Here is a 20,326-nt window from a genome sequence, read left to right on the forward strand (position 1 = left end):
AATGGAAGTTTCAATTTAAAACAAATTATGGTGTTACCCTGCCCTCTTGTGGTGGTAAATGGCTCTGTGTTTATTAGTTTTAATTTGTACAGAATAGCCAAGTACTGAAAAGTAATGAGTGATTACATATTTGCTAAGAGCTATTTTCAGCTTCTCATTTTCAGGAGCTCAGATTGTCTCTCTTGAGATAAACACACAAACAAACAAACAAAAAATCTGACAGGTAGCACCTGAAGTTAAATGATTACATTAACCATGTTTCATGATTTAAATATCCAATGCACAATGTCCATGCAGGCCAATCCTGTGTTACCAAGCCATGAAGCATGCAATACATGTCTTTGAAGTAAGCTAAACTGAAAACAACCATCAATAATTCCACATGCTATCTGGACCTGGATGCACTGAAGTAGTCAGCACTAATTGAAATATAGGTCAGTGAGTTCACGTCCTGAAGCCTTTTGCTGATAATTTCGACAGCACATGATCAAAGTGTTATTATTTCCTGATGACAGTTACCTCAGGCCACTCTAGGCTGTAGTCCATTTAAATGTTGTAACACACTCTACACTCATGGCTGGCTCTACTAGACAGTATCTCTACCCACAGATAAGGAACTTTGGCATAAGTCAGTATCACCAGCTGCAAATACAACAGTTTAGAACTTACAGTGTAACACATAAATCCATGTCTGGCTCAGCCCGCACAATTATAGGCTACTTTTAAAGGTTTAGATAATGAATTTGTGCTGTCATTGTCTTATCTTCTTTTACACACTTGCCCAGCTGCATTGATTTGACAATGCAGCCTATTCATGAGAACTTTCAGAGAGTTGTTGCAGTTTACCCCTTAAATAGTCTGTGTTAAATAAAATTGGATATTACAATTTCAACTCGGCAATAGACATAGCCTAATTATAACTTGTCAAATTAAAATTAAATGTGCTTTAGCCTATGTCTTGATAAAGGTTGCACAGCTGCAAATTAAATGGAGGACATTGGTTTCTTGCTGCAATTTAGCTGCTAAGTAAATGGAAGAATTAAGAGGCCCATTTCATATTAACCTGATATTGATGGGCTGCCATTTGAAAAAGTAGGCTGAGTGACTATTTTCACCAAATGTCAACCAAATTGTGTTACATTCTAACACCACTTAGGGGCTGTGTTGCCTAAACTGTCTAGTGTTTTCACCAAAATCAGTGACGGATTTTATGTTTATTTCACAAGCTTCAGTCATGTAATGCTTTATTTGGACGGTTCTCTGTGTGTGTAACCCATGGTTAATGATACAAGCATTATTATACCATAGGCAACTGTAGCCAATGCCTTTTTGGATTTCTTAAATAGCCGATACACAACATACTGTAGTAGGCCTACACATAAACAGTGTAATTGATACATTCCAGTATTGCAGAATAAAATATGATTAGCCCTACATCAGATTGAAACCTGTTGATGTCTGGCTGTAGCCTATTATGCGTATCTGACCGTGTAGATCCGTCTGGCCACAGCGCACCATTCGTGTGTTCTGTCCTCGAACAAAGACATTTTGGATGCATTGGACGCATTCCTTGAATGACGGCGTCTCCTTTAAGCACGCTTCCGGTGTTTTGTCAAGCCGTGCTCGCTTTGGCTCGCACTGTAGATGACGCTGTCCCGTGCTGTAAACACGGCTGACGTTGAGCTGCGTGGCCCAGACTTCTCTAATCAAGGGCTCGCATTATATTCGTGGACGGGGCCAGCGAGTCGCTATTCACATCCGAAACCTCATATGCAATCACAAAAACAAAGACACGCGAGAAATCTGTCGTCTGCCGTGCAATGGCCAGGAAAACGGAGATCCCTTCATATTATGGTGAGCGCTCTTCTTTTGGGAATCTTGTTGTATGAGCAAGTTTTTCTTCACCGTATGCTCTCGTTAAGACAGCTGACAAAGAGGCTGGAATAACGGTTTTCCCCGAATTCCACAGCACCCCCCACTAATTGTTCTGTTTATTGGCTCAATATCCTCGTTAAAACTGTGAGCTTTCGCCACACTACGGGTGCATAATAGCTGCATTGTGTCAGTTTTTCCTTTGCGTCTATGCTACTTTCTTACCAAACTGGTAAGTGGGTCGTCAATGGGGGGGAAACAAAGAGGCAGCGCTTGTTATTTTCATACGAATTCCATGTCATTCACTTTTTGTCTTGTCTTGAAAATAATTTCATAGGCTAACAAATTTTTATACAACACAAGGTCCTCAATTGTCAGATTTTGATGCGATGCTTTTTTCAAACATTGTCTCATCTTTGTACAGTAGGTAGTGGGGGAGGCATTTTGTGTTAACAGTAACGTTATCTCATCATATAATTCTGTAATTGTCAGATTCGAAGTGTAGCCTATCATGAGAATCCTGTTTTCAAATTCAAATTCAATTTCAAATCCTGAATCCAAAATTACAAACGTTGGCACAAAATGTCTCATTCTTATCCATTACTGGACTGTTATGATGCTACTGTTTGAAGATGCATTTTTACGGTGGTGAATAATAAATTATTAATATTACTGCTCCAAAACAGTAGCCACAGTCCTCTCCTGTAGCTCAAAGTATCTCATCTCCCAATGCTTTCATATCAGGCTTTTCATATTGTTGTATTTGTGTTACTCAGGTAGTCTGAATATACAGTATAATAACCCATCACAGTACAGCCTATCACACCATGAGCCAGCCAACCTCTCAATATCCTGTTAGAAAAAATACATTCTAAGTTTACAATCTGGCAGGCTGACTGAAAGGCTATTAATACGCCAGGCTATTATTGCTGCGGTCTAATGGCTAATTTTAAGACTGTACTCGTACTCGCGCAGAAGCCAGGGCAGGAGGCATACAGTAGCTCGTTTTGTCAACCTTTACAGTTGGCAGAGCAAGGTCTCTGCCCTTGCATTGCGACCCCTTTTAGGATTCTGTCCCCAGTACTCCAGTGGTCTGCCAATGATGTACTTTACCCTGTCAGCTTGAGCAGGGGATTTACTGCAGCTGACTGGCACATTTAAATTCCAACTGTGCCTTCAGATACTGCCTGTACCCAATAACCATGTTTGTTGTGTGAATCTACTCTACAGCAATACCCTTCAGTATTCTCTACCTTAAAGGAGTAACTAATAATATTTTTGACTTTATGACCTCCCAAAGCATTTTATGACTTTGGGCAAAGACGAGAGATCCTTCTCTGAGCAGAGAATGCTCTTCCTGTGGCCAGTCTTTTTCACCATTTGTGGTGGTGCCTTTCGGACAGCCATGTCTCTGTGGCTTTAAATTCATGGGCTGTGTGGGAACGCACTGGGGCATGGAGAGGACTTGTGCTGACTCCCTTTGCTCAGGTCAGCTGTTCTGCCCAAATGACGGCCCATCCTTTTCAGCCGCTTGGAGCTGTCAGGCCCATGAAAGAAACGTCCCCCCATCCATCTATTCGCCATTCTCGCCCTGCTGACACCCAGCGGAGATGGTACTGCGCTGTGGAATCGGCTGCTGTTTTGATTACAGTAAAACAGGGGATGACCCGTTCACATGGTCTGCTCTGTATGAATGTAACATGTTGAGAGAGAGAGAGAGAGAGCTGTGGCACACTCCTTCAGTGTTCTACCTTGCTAGTGTGAAGTATCCTTAAAGATTGTACAAACAACAGCATAATCTCTCTAAACTTCAGAGTGGTAACTTGAAAAGCCCCCCCACCACAAACACACACACACACACATACACACACACACCACACACACACACACAAAAGCTGTGAGCTCAGCACCTTGTTGATTAACAAATTTCCCGCATGATCAGCCTGTCTGAGCGGGCTGTTTCTAAACCACAGGCCAGCGGAAGAACGAAGAGGGTAGAGAGAGGGGAAAAAAATTATTAATTAAAGGGAGCAAATGAAATTCTTGATTCTGAGGTGGAGACAATGCGCTTGGAGCGGCCCAGTCTTTGGGGACTCACTTCAAAACTGTCCCTTTCCCCGGGAACAGGAATAGATGTAGCAGTGTAGGCCTCTCTCTCAAGTGCACAAACAAAAGCACAGACAATGGAGCATTCCCAGCAGAGCCCATGCCAATTAGACGCCAGTTTCTCCAAAGCATCTTTATTATAAGGCTGTTTTTTAGATGGATGAGAAGCCTCACACTACAGCTATGCAAGTAGACAAACAGTCTGTACATGCTTAATTTGGAAACAAACCGATATAGCAGTGGTTCACTGATCAGAGTCAGGACGTTCATAACCAAGAAAGAGAATTTAGACCTCAACACTGTGTGTATCAAATGGCTTTGATATTCCTTTTAGTGTTGAACATTAATGAATAGCAGGAGGCAGAATGACTTTCTCATTATTATGAATGTAAGGTACATCAGAGTGAAGCGAGATGACTGTTCAGATTAACATTTGCAATGCGGTGTGTGTGTGTGTGTGTGTGTGTGTGTTCCTGTATGGTTCGGAAGATGTGGCCAAATGGAGACTTTGTTGATGTGTTGAGTGGAGGAGGGTGAATTGTGCCGTGAGGCTTTTTTTTTTTTTGCTAGATACTGATCTGGAATGCGAAAAGTATTGGGAGAGACAGGGCTTAGAGGAATCCCCAGCCTTAGGATGTGGAGAGTGAGATCTCATTAATGCTCCCTTCTACTCCACATCAATGTGCTGGTCCTCCCTGAAGGACTAAAACAAATTATAGACTTTTTTTTTCGCTTACTGAGAAAGGAGTCCATGGCGAGGAGTGTTACGGTGCAATTTGCAGTTAATTGGATGTGTTGCAAATCTTTTAGGAGAGGCCGATAATTCAACACCGTTTGAAAACGTTCGGAAGAGAATTCCAATGAATGCCCCTGCCCCTGAAAAGTTACAGAACGTGCCGCATACGGTTGATAATCATGATGAGAAACCAAAACCAATGGTGAGGCTGAGAACTTAATATGTGCTACAGGGGAGTATGTTATCTGTGATGGGACCAGAGTGGACTCCAGTACTGGGGGCAGCCGTGGCCCACTGGTTAGCACTCTGGACTTGTAACCGGAGGGTTGCCGGTTCGAGCCCCGACCAGTGTGCCGCGGCTGAAGTGCCCTTGAGCAAGGCAGCTAACCCCTCACTGCTCCCCGAGCGCCGCCATTGAAGCAGGCAGCTCACTGCGCCGGGATTAGCGTGTGCTTCACCTCACTGTGTGTTCACTGTGTGCTGTTTGTGTTTCACTAATTCACTGATTGGGTTAAATGCAAAGACCAAATTTCCCTCACGGGATCAAAAAAGTATATATACTTATACTATACTTAGTCTAAAGGCCAACCCCCACTGGCGGTGTCTGACGTGAGTCAAGAAACGGCAAAGTTTAGAACTCATTATTTTTAAAGAAGCAAAACCCACTGGCAGCGTCTGACGCACGTCAACGGCAAAGTTTAGAAAAATGATCGATCTCTTGAGTGTCAAATCCATAGATGCGATTGTCGCTGCCAGTGGACTTGGGCCTTAACGCGGTTTCTTACACTAGCAAGACGCGACAGTATAATCCAGACCAAGGCAGATGAGGAGGGGATGAAGAGGACAGGTGTGTGAAGAGCGAGGATAAAGAGGAGGCTTAGCTGGTGTCAAACAAACTGAGTCACCGCCTCACCTGGTCATGGCATAATGACACTAATGATGCATCGCTAATCGTCATGCAGTTAAGTCATGCACTAAGCACTGATGTAGGCCAGGGTGCTCCTGGAAGTCATGGAGATTAGCAGTCACCAGTCACCAGAAGTCATATGCCCTAGTCCTGACAAAAAGTATGAAAATGCCCAACAACATGATCCTACTACTGTCATAACATCTATCTATGCATAGTTTATCTTTCATAATAGTGTTAAACACCTAGGCTATCTATTAGTCAGTAGTAAAGGTAAAACTTCAGATATGATGGCAATGGTGTTTATAACAGCAAAAAGGGTTCCACATTCTCTGATTCTCATTGTTATTCAAGCAGTGCCCTACTCAGGGTTGATTAAGCTTCTGTTTCAAATCAGGTGTTTTTAAACAACAGATTAATTACTGCCATCATCTTAATTAATTATTCTATTACCAGCAATGGACCACGTTCCTTCCATGGATCAGTTTCATTAAGTAGTGTCTGGAGTTCTGGGTGAGCCACTTTACACAAATGGTTCCATTAAGTCATAAATCAAATTATACCGCTGTCTCTCGGACAGTGAGTATAAAGTGTTACTCTTACGCTCCTGAACATATGTAGTTATAACTTGGCAGCATGGTGATGTTATGACCTTGCACAGTGAAATGTAATGATTTCAGAGCATAGTACAATTTGGTTCTATGCTGTATAAGATCTATGGTGATAGGGGTGACGGTGATAGTTCTGCATGGTATGATCCAAGGGTATATCATGATATACTTTATATGCATTTGTTGTATGCAGATGTGTGTTGTTTTTTTGTGGGGTTAGGGTGGGGGGGGGGGGGGGGGTGTATGACATTTGTGGGACTTTCTCTGATCTGTTAATCTGAATCAAATGGCATACGGATTATGCAAAAATTCCATCTGTGGAGATATTTAAGTGTATAATGGTGGCATTTCTCTACAATGACTTTCTGTACGAGCTACACTAAAACTTTTCAGGATTAAGAAAATGGATGTCTCCCCCTGCATCTCTTCCCATTATCCATAACAAAGCCTGTTAAGCTTGCCGCTGATCCTCCATGAAAGAATCATTTCACACCAGAGGAGGCTACTTGTGCGTCTAAGAAGACTGGTTTGTGTCGACACACATTCATGGTATTTCATATCAAAAGACACATTCATGGTCACACTCCGCAAACATGTCTGTCCCTATAATGCCTGGTACAGACTGCCACGCGAGCTGGTAAGACAACTCTCAAATGCCAACCACAGAAAGAAACCCAAAGCAGCCTTGCAGAGAGATTGACTGCAGTGAACGCAAAGCCTTTTAAGAAGGCATAGTGTATCTCAGCTCAATCAAAAAGCTCTATTTCAAGCCATGTCTCAGGCTTCAGTAATTACACCAGATTTGTTAAAGTAGACACTTGTGTTTGTGAGATGAAATAACATTCCTGACATATAGAACAATCGATAACTTTGTTGTGGTTGAGGCTTGATTAGTTTTCTTTGTTATCTCTCCACAACTCGGGTCACCAGGGATAAAAGCATTAGAATGACCCCAAACTTAAACGGGGCCTCAACTAACAAAGCTGTGCCCAAAGGAGGATCTGTAGTCCTTCAACAGAGTTGCAGACTAAGGTTTTTTAATGGGAGCCCGCATAGCTACAGAGGGGTCCCACAGAGGCACTGTAGTTTTGCAGTGTGGTTGGCCTCTGGAGCAGCTGACTAGTCTACTGCAGCACTCGGGCAGAGTGGCTCACTCTTTGTTGTTATGCTTTGCGGTTACGCATGCTTCCCCGTGCGGACTCGATTTGGGAAAAGAGGCTGTAAGTTGTTGTTCTTCCCTTCAGTTGACGCATCGGAAGCTACCTGAACAGAGCTGGAGGAGGAAGCTGCAGGTTTATTAATAGAACATCAGGTTGTAGCCTTCACTTCTGACTGACTCAGCAGTTAGTCAGCCTCTGGGGGAGGGCTTCGACCTGTAAACATTCCCATTGTCCTCTCTAATCATTGGCTCCCCTGCCTGCCTGTCTCCTGTCTGCCACTGTTTCTATGGAGACGATATAAGGCGCTTCACTTGACTTGTGCTGATAAGAAAATAGTTTGGGTGGATCAGGAGACAAGGTCTTTCCTCACCTGCATACAAAAAAGGAAGTCATATCAGCTCTAAAGGCCACACTGCAGTTGTTTTTAGAGGCCATGGTTCAACAAATACAAATAAGTCCAAGTGCAAGACAGATGATCTGTGCCCTTTCCATTTTACTATATTGCAGTGGTTAAATAATCACTGCTCTGGAATTCATTGATTTTTCAGTGGCTGGCCCTGTGGCGAGGGTGAAAGAATACATGAATGCAGGAAGAGATTGATTGTTAGATAGGTATATGACTACATGTGATGTGATGTGTGGATGGGATGGGTAGAGAAATGGTTTCTGTTTGCAGCTGGTTAATATGAATGTTTGATTTAAATATCACAGTCTCTCAGTGTATTGCAAACTCTTTTTGTCGTACATTACATAAATGGGTTACTGAACCATGTCAAGTCTACATTATCCTATTTATAATTCGCTCAACATCAATGACACGCACTTGAGGGACCATGAAGATTGTAAGAACCTATAGCCTGTCCTGCCATAGAACATGAGAAACATGAGAAATCCGTTGCAGTGACCACCAAAAATGATCACCATAAATGGTCACCATAATCTCCCAAATCTAATGTTAGGTCCCTCTGACCTGTGATGTGCATTACAAGCCTAGTTCATGTACATTAAGAGCCTAAGAGATATATCATAAACAGAGTGTATGGCTAGGGTTTGAGATGCTTGTGGGTTAGACCTAAACCATTGAATCCAGAGTATGCTCCACGTCTTTCGTTACAGTTCTTCACTGGCATAAAGACAGGTTGCAACATCAGCCACAAGAAACATCCTTTATTTTTTCATGAGATGTCTTTTTCATGAGATGTCTGTGTAACCAAGTTGTGTATTTGAGATCAGCTAATCAATAACAAACAGTAGCAGTGTGTAGCAGTGCTGCCTCTTAAAAACGGCATTATTGCATCACCTACATTGTATGAACATTCACAGCAACATGTCTATATTTCTCACTATAGAAATAGGGGTGCAAAAAATCTCTTAGCCTCTGTCTGCATGGGTTTTATCTGAACCAAAATACGAGGACCTGAAAGACTTGGGAAATGTGTTGGTCAAAATGCATCAGAGTTTGTGAATAAATGGACCAAGTATGAGGGAAGTTACTGAAAACTTAGGTAATACCGGTACTGGCCAGATGAATAGTGGTGATAAATAGTGTGGACTAGGAGACAAATTCACTTGAGGGAAATATAATCTGATTGTAGAGAAAGATGAGTTGTTAGGTGAGGAGATGGAACTCTGGTGAGAAAGGAAGGTGGGAGAGCTAGTTTTTAGGAGGCCCACGTAGTCCTCAGGGAATTAGTTGCTGTTAAAAAAGGTTGGGTTTTGTGAAGGTATCCATGGCAACTGTAGATGAACGACAGTACAAATGAAAATGCAGGGTGGAGTGGTACTAGATGTAGCAGGAGTAGCTTCAAAAAAAGTTTAAATAATTAATGAAGTTGAGATAACAGTTCTAATCTCATGTCAGAAAGGAGTACGCAGCAGGCGCTGAGGCTAACAAACGACACATTCACCATGCCGAGCAGAATTAATGGATGATATTATTACCGAAAAAGAACAGGCAAAGAAAAAAGGGCACATGTTTATTGTTCAAAATAACACAAGCAATAGCACACGGTGACAGTGAGATTCACTACTAATGTACTGGTAACTATAGCTACAGCAGGCAAAAGAAGGTTAAGATGTGCAATACTGAAAAGCAGTGAAAGGATAGAGAGACAAAGGGATACCTTTATTAGAGGTGGTGGAGGATTAACATAAGAGATCACCTGACAGAAGCTGTAGTTTTTACGTCTTGCATTTTAATTTTTTCTTAGCAGGGAAAAAAATGGAAAGAGCACTTCTGAAACTGAAGAAGGTTAGTGTATTGAGGTCATATCAAAAGCATGCTGCACTTAAGTGTGCTTAAGTATGACTAATGAGGTTGAGTAGGATGGAAGATATGAAATAGACAGTAGATTCATTTTATCTAACATGCACTCATCCATGTATTCATAATTCAACAGTCCCACAGGACAGAGTATACCACAGTACCTCAGCAAAAAAGGAATTTCCTAATTTAAATTGGCCTGATGCTTCCAGAATGCTCTTTGCCCTCTTATTATTAACCCTTTGATGTCTGGTGAGTGGTGATTAGGGTTGCAAAATTCCAGGGTTGCAATTTCAGTCGAATTTCTACCCTGCACATATGTCAATCACATGCACACAGCAATCGGCATAGGCTGCTAGACATAAAGGAAACCTATGGTGCGTTTATATGCATGGGGGAAAAATGTTCCAACCAATCAGATTTTGTTGTTGAGTGGTGTGGTGTATCTTGGGCAGTTCAGTGTTGCTAGTTTAGCACTCTAGTAAACCATAGGCAGAGAATGGGATTCCCGCTAGCATGCTAGCTAGCTTTGTATGTTAGGCTAAGCAAAAATACGAACATACAAATCATATTGCTTATTACGAAACAAAATGTTAATGTTTGTATATGAAACAGTTTGTATGAATTACCCAAAATTCCCAGTTAATTCCCGTAAATTCCCATAATTTCCTTTAATTCCATGATGGTTTCCAATTTGGAATATTTCCAAAATTCCGAAATTTTCCGCCCCTTTGCAACCCTAGTGGTGATTGTTATATAATTATATACTACATAGTTTCCATGCCACGGAATTAGTTTGTATGTGTTGTTTTTTTTTTTTAAATGATCAATTGTTTCAATGTATTGAAAACATTTAAGCACTTTTACTTGAAGGGCACCATGACAGATTAACCCGAAGTGAGAGTAGGCTAGTTTATTTTCAGCACATCCAGGATACACTAAAGGTGGTTTATTTTCCTTGCTTTTCACTGCATATAGTATGTAGGCTAGTTTTTCAGACTGCAGCCTTTGAGTGCAATGAAAGGAGTACTGTATGTGCTGGCCAGAGGCGGACACTAGGAGCCTGTGTTTCAGCTTATGTGTGTGTGTGTGTTTATGGAAACATGTTCAGGGTGGGGTCTAACGCAGTGCTGAAAGGTAGCCGAAATTATGCGTTGGAAGATTATTACATAAAATCAATTAAAAGAGACTATTTTCAGAGTGGGTGGAAGCTGTGTCAGTCGAATGTAGAATGGAAAACAACACCACTCTCTTTTTAAAGGTTAGCCACATGTTATGGACACCCCGCAGTGGTGTCAAGGGATGTCCTAAAGCTTTTTTGAAGCTTTTTTCAGGTGCATTTAGGATGGCAAGGCAATAAACAGACAAACCTTTGAGATGTAATCGACCAGCAGCTCAGGAGATGACAGGTAAATGGCTGTGAAAATGGCTCCAACTGTGGCAGGTTGATTTCGCTGACGTTATTTTGGATGTGTGTGTGTTTGTGTGATTTGTGTGTGTGTGGGAGCCAGGAGATAAGGTGTCAGCGCACTAACGGCCCATGGTCTTCTGGAGCTGTCAGGGGTGGTGGACGAGGGAGGGAGAGAGAGAGGGCGGAAGAGGGGGAAAAAAAACAACCTCCCGAGATAAAAAATAAAACAAACACAGGGAAATGTGCCACTCGACTGTAGGGAACATGCTGCCGCTGCAGCTCTTTGTCTGTAGCTCAGCCCGCCCGGGTTGGGAGGCCTCATCCATAAAACATGAGCTAGTGTGACTTCTGTGTGAAAGTACCTGTCAAGACAGACCCCCCTACTCCCCCACCCTTAACCAACCCCCCCCCCCCCCCCCCCCAACCACCGCACACATCTCTAGCCTCCCGGACCACAAAGGAGTGGGTCTTGGGCTTGGGCTGAGTCAGAGGTGCCTGGGAGGAGGGCAGAGTTGCATCCGAGTGCTGACATTTAGTACAGCCCTCTACTCCTTTCTTTCATCGTAAACTGTAACATGGTGTTATGCACCAGAGTGGAATAGATCCGTAACATTGGCCCTGACATTTAGAGTCCAGTTTGAGCCACTGGGATACGCTGTGGAAGCCGCGGGGCAGCAAAGAGTTTTAATTCAGGTGGGTGGAGGAAGGGCAAGGACAGATTTTTAGCGGTAGTTCAAGTGTGAAACGCACTGCAGGTTTCATAGCCTCATGCTGCCAGTCTACATTCACATCATTTTTTGCGGTCTGGTAACATTACAATGGATGCCAGGGCTAGAGGTGTCACTGATGAGTGTTGATCCAAATTGAAAGTGACTGGATCGGTGTATAGCTCACTGTACAAGCAGTCTGCTCACAGTAGGAGGGCAGTAAAGTGAAGGATTAAGTTATTCAAACTTATGTAACCCAGATGGAAGGAGAGCCATCAAATCCTTTCCAGTCAGAAAGATCTGTGGGACTTTCTTCTCACTTTTTCCAAGACTTCATCATCCACACAACTTCTGATGAAATGGATCCAACCTCAACGACCGGAGCAATATTGTTGTCAGACTTCACGTGATAGCGACTCAGCGTCATCAATGGATGATTTAATTTCAACTTCTTAAATATAACAACACTGAAGTTGTTATATTGTTCATCTGTGCCAGCAGCATGTCTGGCGTAGTTGCTAGGATCTCTTGTTTAGAGTTGGTTCTGTTAGCCAACAGCAGAGAGCCAGAGAGACGACAGAAAGCCTTAAATGGAGAAAGAGCAGCCTTGGAGCAGGTGTGTTATTTTCCCCTCTTAGTTGAAAGTTCACAGCTGGCTGACAGCAAGGGAGATAAGAGTTTGTCACACACTCACACACACTCCTCCTCTGCTCCCACGGACAACGTCAGCAAATATCTGCAAGCTGACATCACACACGATTAGGGTCCCCCCACCTATCCAACCCGACCGGCTGCTGTAAGGCAGAGCTAGATTAAGAGGGTTGTTTACTGTATATTTAGCGAAAGCACATATACCTCTGCTACGACGCATCCAGGATTTAGGATTAGGGTTCTGGGGGTTGATTTGGTGGGGCCAATACCGTTCAGCCGCTCAGCTCAACTCAACTCATCTCAGCTTATCTTGCTCGCTGCCTCGATAGGAGGGGAGAGCGAGAGAGAGAGAGGGATGAGATGGGAGGGAGGTTGCATCATGCCACACATACTGGGGCTCCTTTGTGTCCAAAGCCTCTCACAGCTGGTCTGTATCTCAGGCACGTCATATCAGGGGAAGACAGCGCCCACGGAAGACGCTGGAGTGGATAATGAAGTAATTGACGACGGACACTTTCTTATTTTTCGGGATGATGACTTCATAGCTGTCAAGTGCAGCATTCCAAAAGTGTTTATTTGCCATAAATCATCAAACAAGCTACTACATGAGCACTAATAAAATATGAGATCTGTTTAGGGTGAGAAGGCTTCTTTATCGCAGAAGTTCTTTGTTGGTTAGAGTGCGAGTTGTGGTTTCATGTGGGAAAGGACTCATGGGGACTGGCTAGCGTTTTGAAGTCTGAGAGGTCTCAGACAAGTCCATCAGAGACCATCTGTCCTGCTCGTCACAGGCGGTCTGCCTCCCTCAGCACTGACAACAGAAAGAGAGAGGAAGACAGCTACTGTAGGCAGAGAGAGACAGAGGGTGAGACAGAAAGAGAGAGGGTGAGACGGGGAGATGGAGAGAGGGAGAGAGGGAGGAAAAGAGGGGTAGTGAGAGTTGAAGAATCAAAGGGGAGGAGGGAGTAGAGAAATAGACCAATACAGATAGAGAGGAAGAAATGGAGGAGTAGAGAGAGAGAGAGAGAGAGAGAGAGAGAGAGAGAGAGAGAGAGAGAGAGAGAGAGAGAGAGAGAGAGAGAGAGAGACAGAGAAGGGAAAAACACTTTCAAGGGGGTTAAATATGACAGTCTTCAGTAATTAGGATGTGAAGACGTGAAACATCATTACTAGGAGCTTTGAATTTCATATTGTGAATCGCACCATTTTTAATGTCATCTCTAGAGAACTCTCCAGTACAGAGCTGTCTTCTGGAGAAAAGAAATATATTCTTTCTCTTCTGGTTTCCAGCAGGGCCAGAGGGTGATCCCTCAACTATTGTAGTGATGAAAGGCACCGTCAACATATTCTTCCGTCTGATTCCTTTACACTGACTGCACTGCAGTTCTGTAAAGGTTGGCTCTCAAGCAACAAATTATTTAAAATGGCCTGCAATACAGCATATGACTCAAAGCCACCCATCAGTGCAAGTATTGACATGCATAAGGCTCGATCTTTCCGCTTTTGGCAATACATTCTTTTTGGGAATAAATTCTCCTCGAAATGAGAACACCATCAGATAACACCATGATGATATCCATCAGTAATAACTAATACAACAACTTCAGTGTTTCTACCCTAATTATACTCCCTGTGGAAGTATAACTTGATGTACCTGGTAATATGTACACAGTAAGATATGTAAGCTATGGGTCCAATTCTATGTTTTGGTACTGAAGGGTTTTGTCTTAGTAAAGCAGAGGAACAGAGAAACCATGATGACTTGAGACCAGGCCCAGGCTTCTCTCTTTATTGTCAGTAAGCCTGAGTTCACAACCAGAAGTGCTGATGTGTTCTTTATCACAAGGCCTTTCTCATGACTCTGGTTTTATTCCTGTAGTCTGATGACACATAGGATGAATGAATCCGTATCATTTTGCGAAAGCATTTAGTATAATGGCTTGAAAATGTGCATACGTTATGTAGCTTACACTTAAGATAAACTTGTGAGCTACTAGTATTACATACAGTGTGATAGATCTGCTGCCGAGGTTTGCACTACAGCTGAATTTAAGAAGCTTTTAAGAAAGAATATTCATTAAAAACCCTTCAGCATGTGAGAATCATTGGATCCTCCTGGACCCCTGTTAGTAGAATTCTGTGTACGCAGTATTGAAACTGAGTAGGGGAGCCTTTAAAAACGGCGAAGCATCTCTCAGTAAATCAGCGTAAAAGTCTCTAGGCAGGCATACTCTCGCTGTTCTGCACGTCACCAGTGATTAACTGACTTTCCGTTCAGGGCAATTGGGCAACAGCACAGCAAAGAGTATACCCACAGGCTTGATCCTCGAGGAGAGGGAATTCAGTGTTGGGATACACACACTCTGGTCAGTCCTTTCCCCGAAAAGCCTGAAATGTATTCATGTGCAATAATGTGTCCTCTGAGTCTGCCTAGCCTTCGTAGAAGGAAGAGCACCACACTTGTCGACAAAAGGGATAATCCCTGTTTAGAACTGAAATATATGCATTTAAAGCCGAATGTGAAGGCTTTGACTCGGCAAGCTAGCTTTCGGCAGATCTACTGTGAATACAATTGATTATTCGTCGTAGTTGAAGAGGTGGCAAAGGTAGTGTGGGGCCCGCAGTGGAGCCCACTCAGTAGAGACATCAGACTAATCTGCAGCCCCATTACGTTTCTTAGATCTAATGCTATTAAGTTGTGCCGCGCGGCGGAGTCAATGTGTTGCCATGCAGGTTGGCAGATTTTAAAGAAGGATTGAGCAGAGGGGATTATTTGGCCAAGTCATTTTCTGCTGTTCGCACAGCACATAATTACACCCCACCCCCACCCCCTCACTACCCGCTCGGTTGTTTTTGTGCAAATAAGAATAAGCTGTTGTTTGTCCCTGTCACAGATACAAACATTGTACATCGGGCATTATATTGCCAAGCTTATTACAATAATTGATTGACATTCTATGTGGGAGGGCAACACCCAGTGCAATTCTGTGGCGTATGTTGTACAGAAATAAGCTGTCTATTGCAGATACACTGCTATGGTAATGGATGAAATTATGTGAGCTATCGCAGAGTATTTATACAAATGACTGCAAGGGAACAGCGCTCTAATGAAAGGGGTCAGTGCACGACGTGCAGATAGCATCTGATAATTCACTCTCTCTGTCGTAATGGTAATGTGTGTCGACGCCACACGCCTCGTCCAGAAACCGGCGCTCTGAGTGCCACCTGAACAGTTGGCCTGCACAGCCTGCGCCGAAGCGTGCCGCAGAGCAGATTACCCGGCAAACGGGCCAGAAGCACTGGTGTGTTGTCTCTCGCCGTGCCTCTGAGCCGTTCGCCAAATGTCCTCCTGATGGCCGACTCAGCACGGGGCCGCGGGATGAGAGCCGGGTGCGCACCGGAGGCAGGCCAGCACACTTATTCCTCCACGCCTCTGTGGCCGTTTTCTCAAGAGGCTTTCAGGCTTTTAAGCATTCGGCCGTAGGAGAGTAGAGGCAGTAACTCTGGCTCTATCACCTCTGCTCTGATTTCTGTAACTATCAACCACCCTCCCCTGCCTTCCCTCCTCCACCCAACCCTCACAGAGTGGGAACCACTCAAACACTGCAGTTTTCTGTGAGAAATAAAATGAGTCATGAGGTTCAGCTTATAGTTCCTCTGCAGTTTCTCACGTCGTCAGTAAGAGTTTCACTATTAGGGGAATTTCCACTGTCGAGAACCTACTGTAGTTTGGGATACACAAACACAGACTTTACACATAACTAGCGCTGATCTTCACTAGAAGTACAGGAAGTAAACCCTTACCATCGCTTCATGATGTAGAGTACATGCACTAGAGGGGCTTGTGTGGGGCGCCGGTTTCCTGCTTTCCTCTGCGGGAAGAGGGGATCCGGTGGCCTTCATTGCCCATGGTCCACTGTGCACAAAGCCCTCAGCCAGAAGCGGACATCCCGGTTCCAGAAAGTAAAAGTCCTGCCATATATTCTTTCTACCTGTGCACTTAACCCAGGTGATATCACTAATTATCTGATCTACCTGGCTGCTAATTAGGATGAGCTGGTTTACTAAATGGTTGGATCAAATATTTGGCAGGACTTTCACTTTCTGAACCCTGGACGTCCGCCTCTGCCCCCAGCCCACATACAGAACATGAGAGTGGGTGAGCTCTGTGGCCTAATTGGCTGAGACAGCTCCCCCCCATGGGGCACCCAGTTAGGGCATGAAGTCAGCCGTTTGCTGCCATGTAGTCGCCCGCCAAACAGTGCCCCGCCAGCAGTTGACTGGCAGCAGAAGCCTGGTCAGATTAACCCGCCCACGCACCCACGCACCTACGCACACACACACGCACACACTCACCCTCTTCCATCCATTAATAAAGTCTTTCCTCCCACCGTGGCACAGTGCATTTTCCTCCATATTCCCCTCCACCTCAGGACTGGTTTTGACTTTCACTTCCACACACTGAGGGCACCGTGGTTTTTAAGTGAGACGTTTGGCTATTACAGTGTCCATGGTGGGTTTTAAAAAAAAATTTAAAAAAATAAAGTCCTCTTAGCCAAAATGAATATCAATTACAACCCTCTTCCTCAGCCTCTTCATTTGCATTCAACTCATTTCAGCTCATTGCCCTCCAAAATCCTGCAGTTGCCGCTGCAGCTGTAGACCTAATTAGCTTTGATTTGAGCTAATGTGCTGCAGCCTCGTGGCTGAGGGGTGGTGGGCCCTGCACCTCTAGGGGCTTTAAGGAGCCCAGGACAATTAATGGGACATCACAGAGAAAGGGCAATAGTCTATTAGTGCTGCATGGCCAATCAAGAACAGAGCAAATAGATCTTGTAGACCCTTTTTTTTTGTCAAAGAGTTGAAACTGCACTGCCTGTGCTACAATAGTACAGGGCTTAAAGCGCCTGCTTGTCACCTGAAAGTATTGTAATCTAACTAGGGAAATGTATTGTAATCTAACTAGGGAAATTGTAGTCTAACTAGGGAAATGTCCACCGTCTGCTGTATTATTTGGGCAGGATATTAAGAACAAAATTTCCTGCAAGAGCAAAACCACAGCCATAGATGATTTCTGTGAAATGATCATAAATTATTTCTGTGGGACTTTGTCCCCAACAAGGTAGATATTTCCCAGCTTATGATTTAGATGTAGATTAGTGGGCACTGGACATGTTGTAGACATGCCGTCATCTCAGACCGTCATAATTCTCCTGGTAGGCCGAACGATTCATGTTCGATTCAACTCCCCATGGATAACGCGACTGAGAGTGTGCTCAAACCGACAAAATTACCAGCCTTACGAGCCGTCCAGCAGACCAAGGCAAATTGCATGAGGCAGATGGATTTTATCTCCCAGATATTTTAGCTGTTAGCGTGTCACTTTTGCTGTCGTCAAAGTGGCAGCTCCCTTCTTATGTTTCCTCTCAAAGTCTCCCGTTTCTTTCAGGAGAAAAAAAATCTGAGCTAATTCAGCTCATCGTTTCATCATGACCTGTCGTTTCAAATCTTGACAGGCCCGCAGTTCAGAGGGTACAGAGAATGGGGTATATGGCATCTCATCGCATGTCTGAATTCTAATGTATTTCAACAAGGATGCCATTGCCAAAGCCAGCCTGAAAATATTCTCATCGAAATAAATGTTCTCCTTTCATAGCATGAATGACCTAATGGCAGATATAGGAATTTAGATCTTTTTGAAGTGAGCTATCAGAATATCAGTCTTGAATAATGGTAAATATTTGTTTCCTCAGTGGTTGAGCATTGATCAATTCAGCTTGATATGTTGATAAAAATCAGGATGGTACAGTACATACCAATGTCAACATACTAATCCAGTAGCATACTGATCAGGAGCAATGGAGTCGTGCTGATTCTGATTACCCGTAACTCCTCCTCTGGGAAAACATGGACTTAATTATTTTTTGGAGAGTTCTTGAAGCTTAGTGTGGTATCTCTCAGGTTGGCCAGAGAGAGAGAGAGAGAGGCGAGGTGAGGTGAGACATGAGAGGAGGGCAGATGGTAGTGAGGCAACCTCCTAAGACTGGCGCAGTGTGTCTGACCCGTGCTTTTCCTATCAAAGACAATACAATGAGTAGTGATTGCCAAGCTTCACCCTCTCAGAGCAAGGTCATCTGGGAGTGCCTTCGTAATTTGGATGGGTCAAGGTGGCCCACGTCCAGCCAGGAATGCACTGTCTGCGACTTAGATAGAAGTGCACTGAAACAGTAGGCTACGGCGTGGGGTGCCAGGAAGGATTTAAGACAGGAATAGGTGGGAATGTGAATTATTCACAACTAAAGTAGTGACTTCTTCCTGCTGACCCAGATATGCCTACGAACACACTCACACACTAACATGCACACACACTGAACTAGCCTGGATATCTTTTTTTTTTACTAAGTATTGTAGTACTGAAGCTGTACTCCACTGTACAACACTGTTATGTCTGCAGTGGCTGTGAAATGACCTGGTTTGTGGAGTTGTTTTGAGAACAGTGTTGTTCTGCAATGTTATTCTGTGACACGGTTTATCACGTTGAACAATGTTATGTCATACAGTGCTAATCATTGTTTTGAACTGATTAGCCACAAGCTATTGAGGTCATGTCTGTTTGTGTTGTTCTGGTTACACTACTGTATGTAGTGTCATTAAGCTTTATCCATGTTTACAGTTGTAGAGTCTGTTGATTAATCCAATTGAAATTAATTTGAATGTTTTTCCTTTCGCAGGTGAACCACAGAAGTTTGACCCAACATTCAGAGGACCTATTCACAATAGGTACGCCTCTTGTCCACATGTCAAATGCATCCACTTGACCTTGCATGTCCATTTGCATCTCGAAGTAGTCAGTTTGCAGTCTGTCTGTTTTTTTCCACTGCTTCCATTACCATAACCTCAAGAGCACACCATCACCTTGAAACAGCCACAATATAAGACTAGCTTGTCACGCTCTCATCCATCCACCTCCACCTCTCTCGTGCCTTTGATTTTTCCACTAGCAGGCCGCTCATTGACTCGGTTTATTATCTCGTCCACGCGAAGCGCTTAAGTGCGACCGCTGTCCCTCCCACCCCTGTTGACCGCCTACGCCACTCTGCACCAGCCAAATCAATGGCCATTAGTCTCACGGCTGGTTAGATTTGCCTTAGTGACACACATTATTAACAGGCCAGCCCTGAGTGTGTGAGCGCTAGTTAGAGCTCAGGACTAGCACTAATAAAAAGGCAAGCGGGGGCATCCATGGTGAACAGTAATAACCGGGCTCGGGTGATTTCCCTCGATACGAAGCTCCATCTGATTGCATGTGTATTAAAACAATATTTTTACAGTGCGGTGTGTGTGTGTGTGTGTGTGTGTGTACTCACTCATATTGAGTTTTTACAGTTTTCATTAGATTTTTGTTAGACTCATACCACATAGATTAGTCTCGTATTTCAGCGCTTTGAAGTCTCTAAAGCAAATAATTTAATAAAGGCTGTTATTCGGGGAATACGTATTTAAAGGCTTTAAAGGGCTCAGAAATAAACCAGTGAAGCAGATAGTCAGTCCATCAAATATGCAAGTCATATCAGCAAGCAGTTGTCCTGGTAATGTATTAAAAAACAACATGAAACGAACAGTTTTGACTGCGTTCCACTCGCAAATTCAAGATAGTCTAGTAGTCCAAGCCGCCAGTGGGTCATCATTTGTCTGGACTCTCGGGTCTTTAGGAGCCCTGGCCATGCGTGCTGGGTTTGTCCACATTTGACATCATTTCCCAGAGATTATGGGAGCCCATTGTATCGCTGTCCCAGAACCTCTGGTCCTGCTAATACTCATTACTGGAGACAGACAGCTCCACTGTGTGTGTGTGTGTGTGTGTGCGTGTGTGATGAATCAGAATGGCACCCGTTTAAGCTT

At 43.7% G+C, this 20,326-nt stretch overlaps 1 protein-coding gene across 5 annotated transcripts in view; it reads left to right on the forward strand.

Moving 5' to 3' along the window:
* Positions 1 to 1,661: 1,661 nt before the first annotated feature.
* Positions 1,662 to 20,326, forward strand: part of slc44a5b (solute carrier family 44 member 5b) — a 43,934-nt gene continuing 25,269 nt past the window's right edge. For 4 of the 5 annotated variants that reach the window (XM_042056824.1, XM_042056822.1, XM_042056826.1 and 1 more), the window contains exons 1-2: positions 1,663 to 1,854; positions 19,156 to 19,204. In XM_042056824.1, coding sequence (XP_041912758.1) covers positions 1,821 to 1,854; positions 19,156 to 19,204 — 83 coding nt within the window. In that variant the 5' untranslated portion in view covers positions 1,663 to 1,820. Of the gene's footprint in view, positions 1,855 to 19,155; positions 19,205 to 20,326 lie in introns of all 5 variants that reach the window. The other variant, XM_042056823.1, reaches the window with a different exon arrangement.

This window comes from Alosa sapidissima, chromosome 12 (genome assembly GCF_018492685.1).
Source record: "Alosa sapidissima isolate fAloSap1 chromosome 12, fAloSap1.pri, whole genome shotgun sequence".
Lineage (NCBI taxonomy): Eukaryota > Metazoa > Chordata > Actinopteri > Clupeiformes > Clupeidae > Alosa > Alosa sapidissima.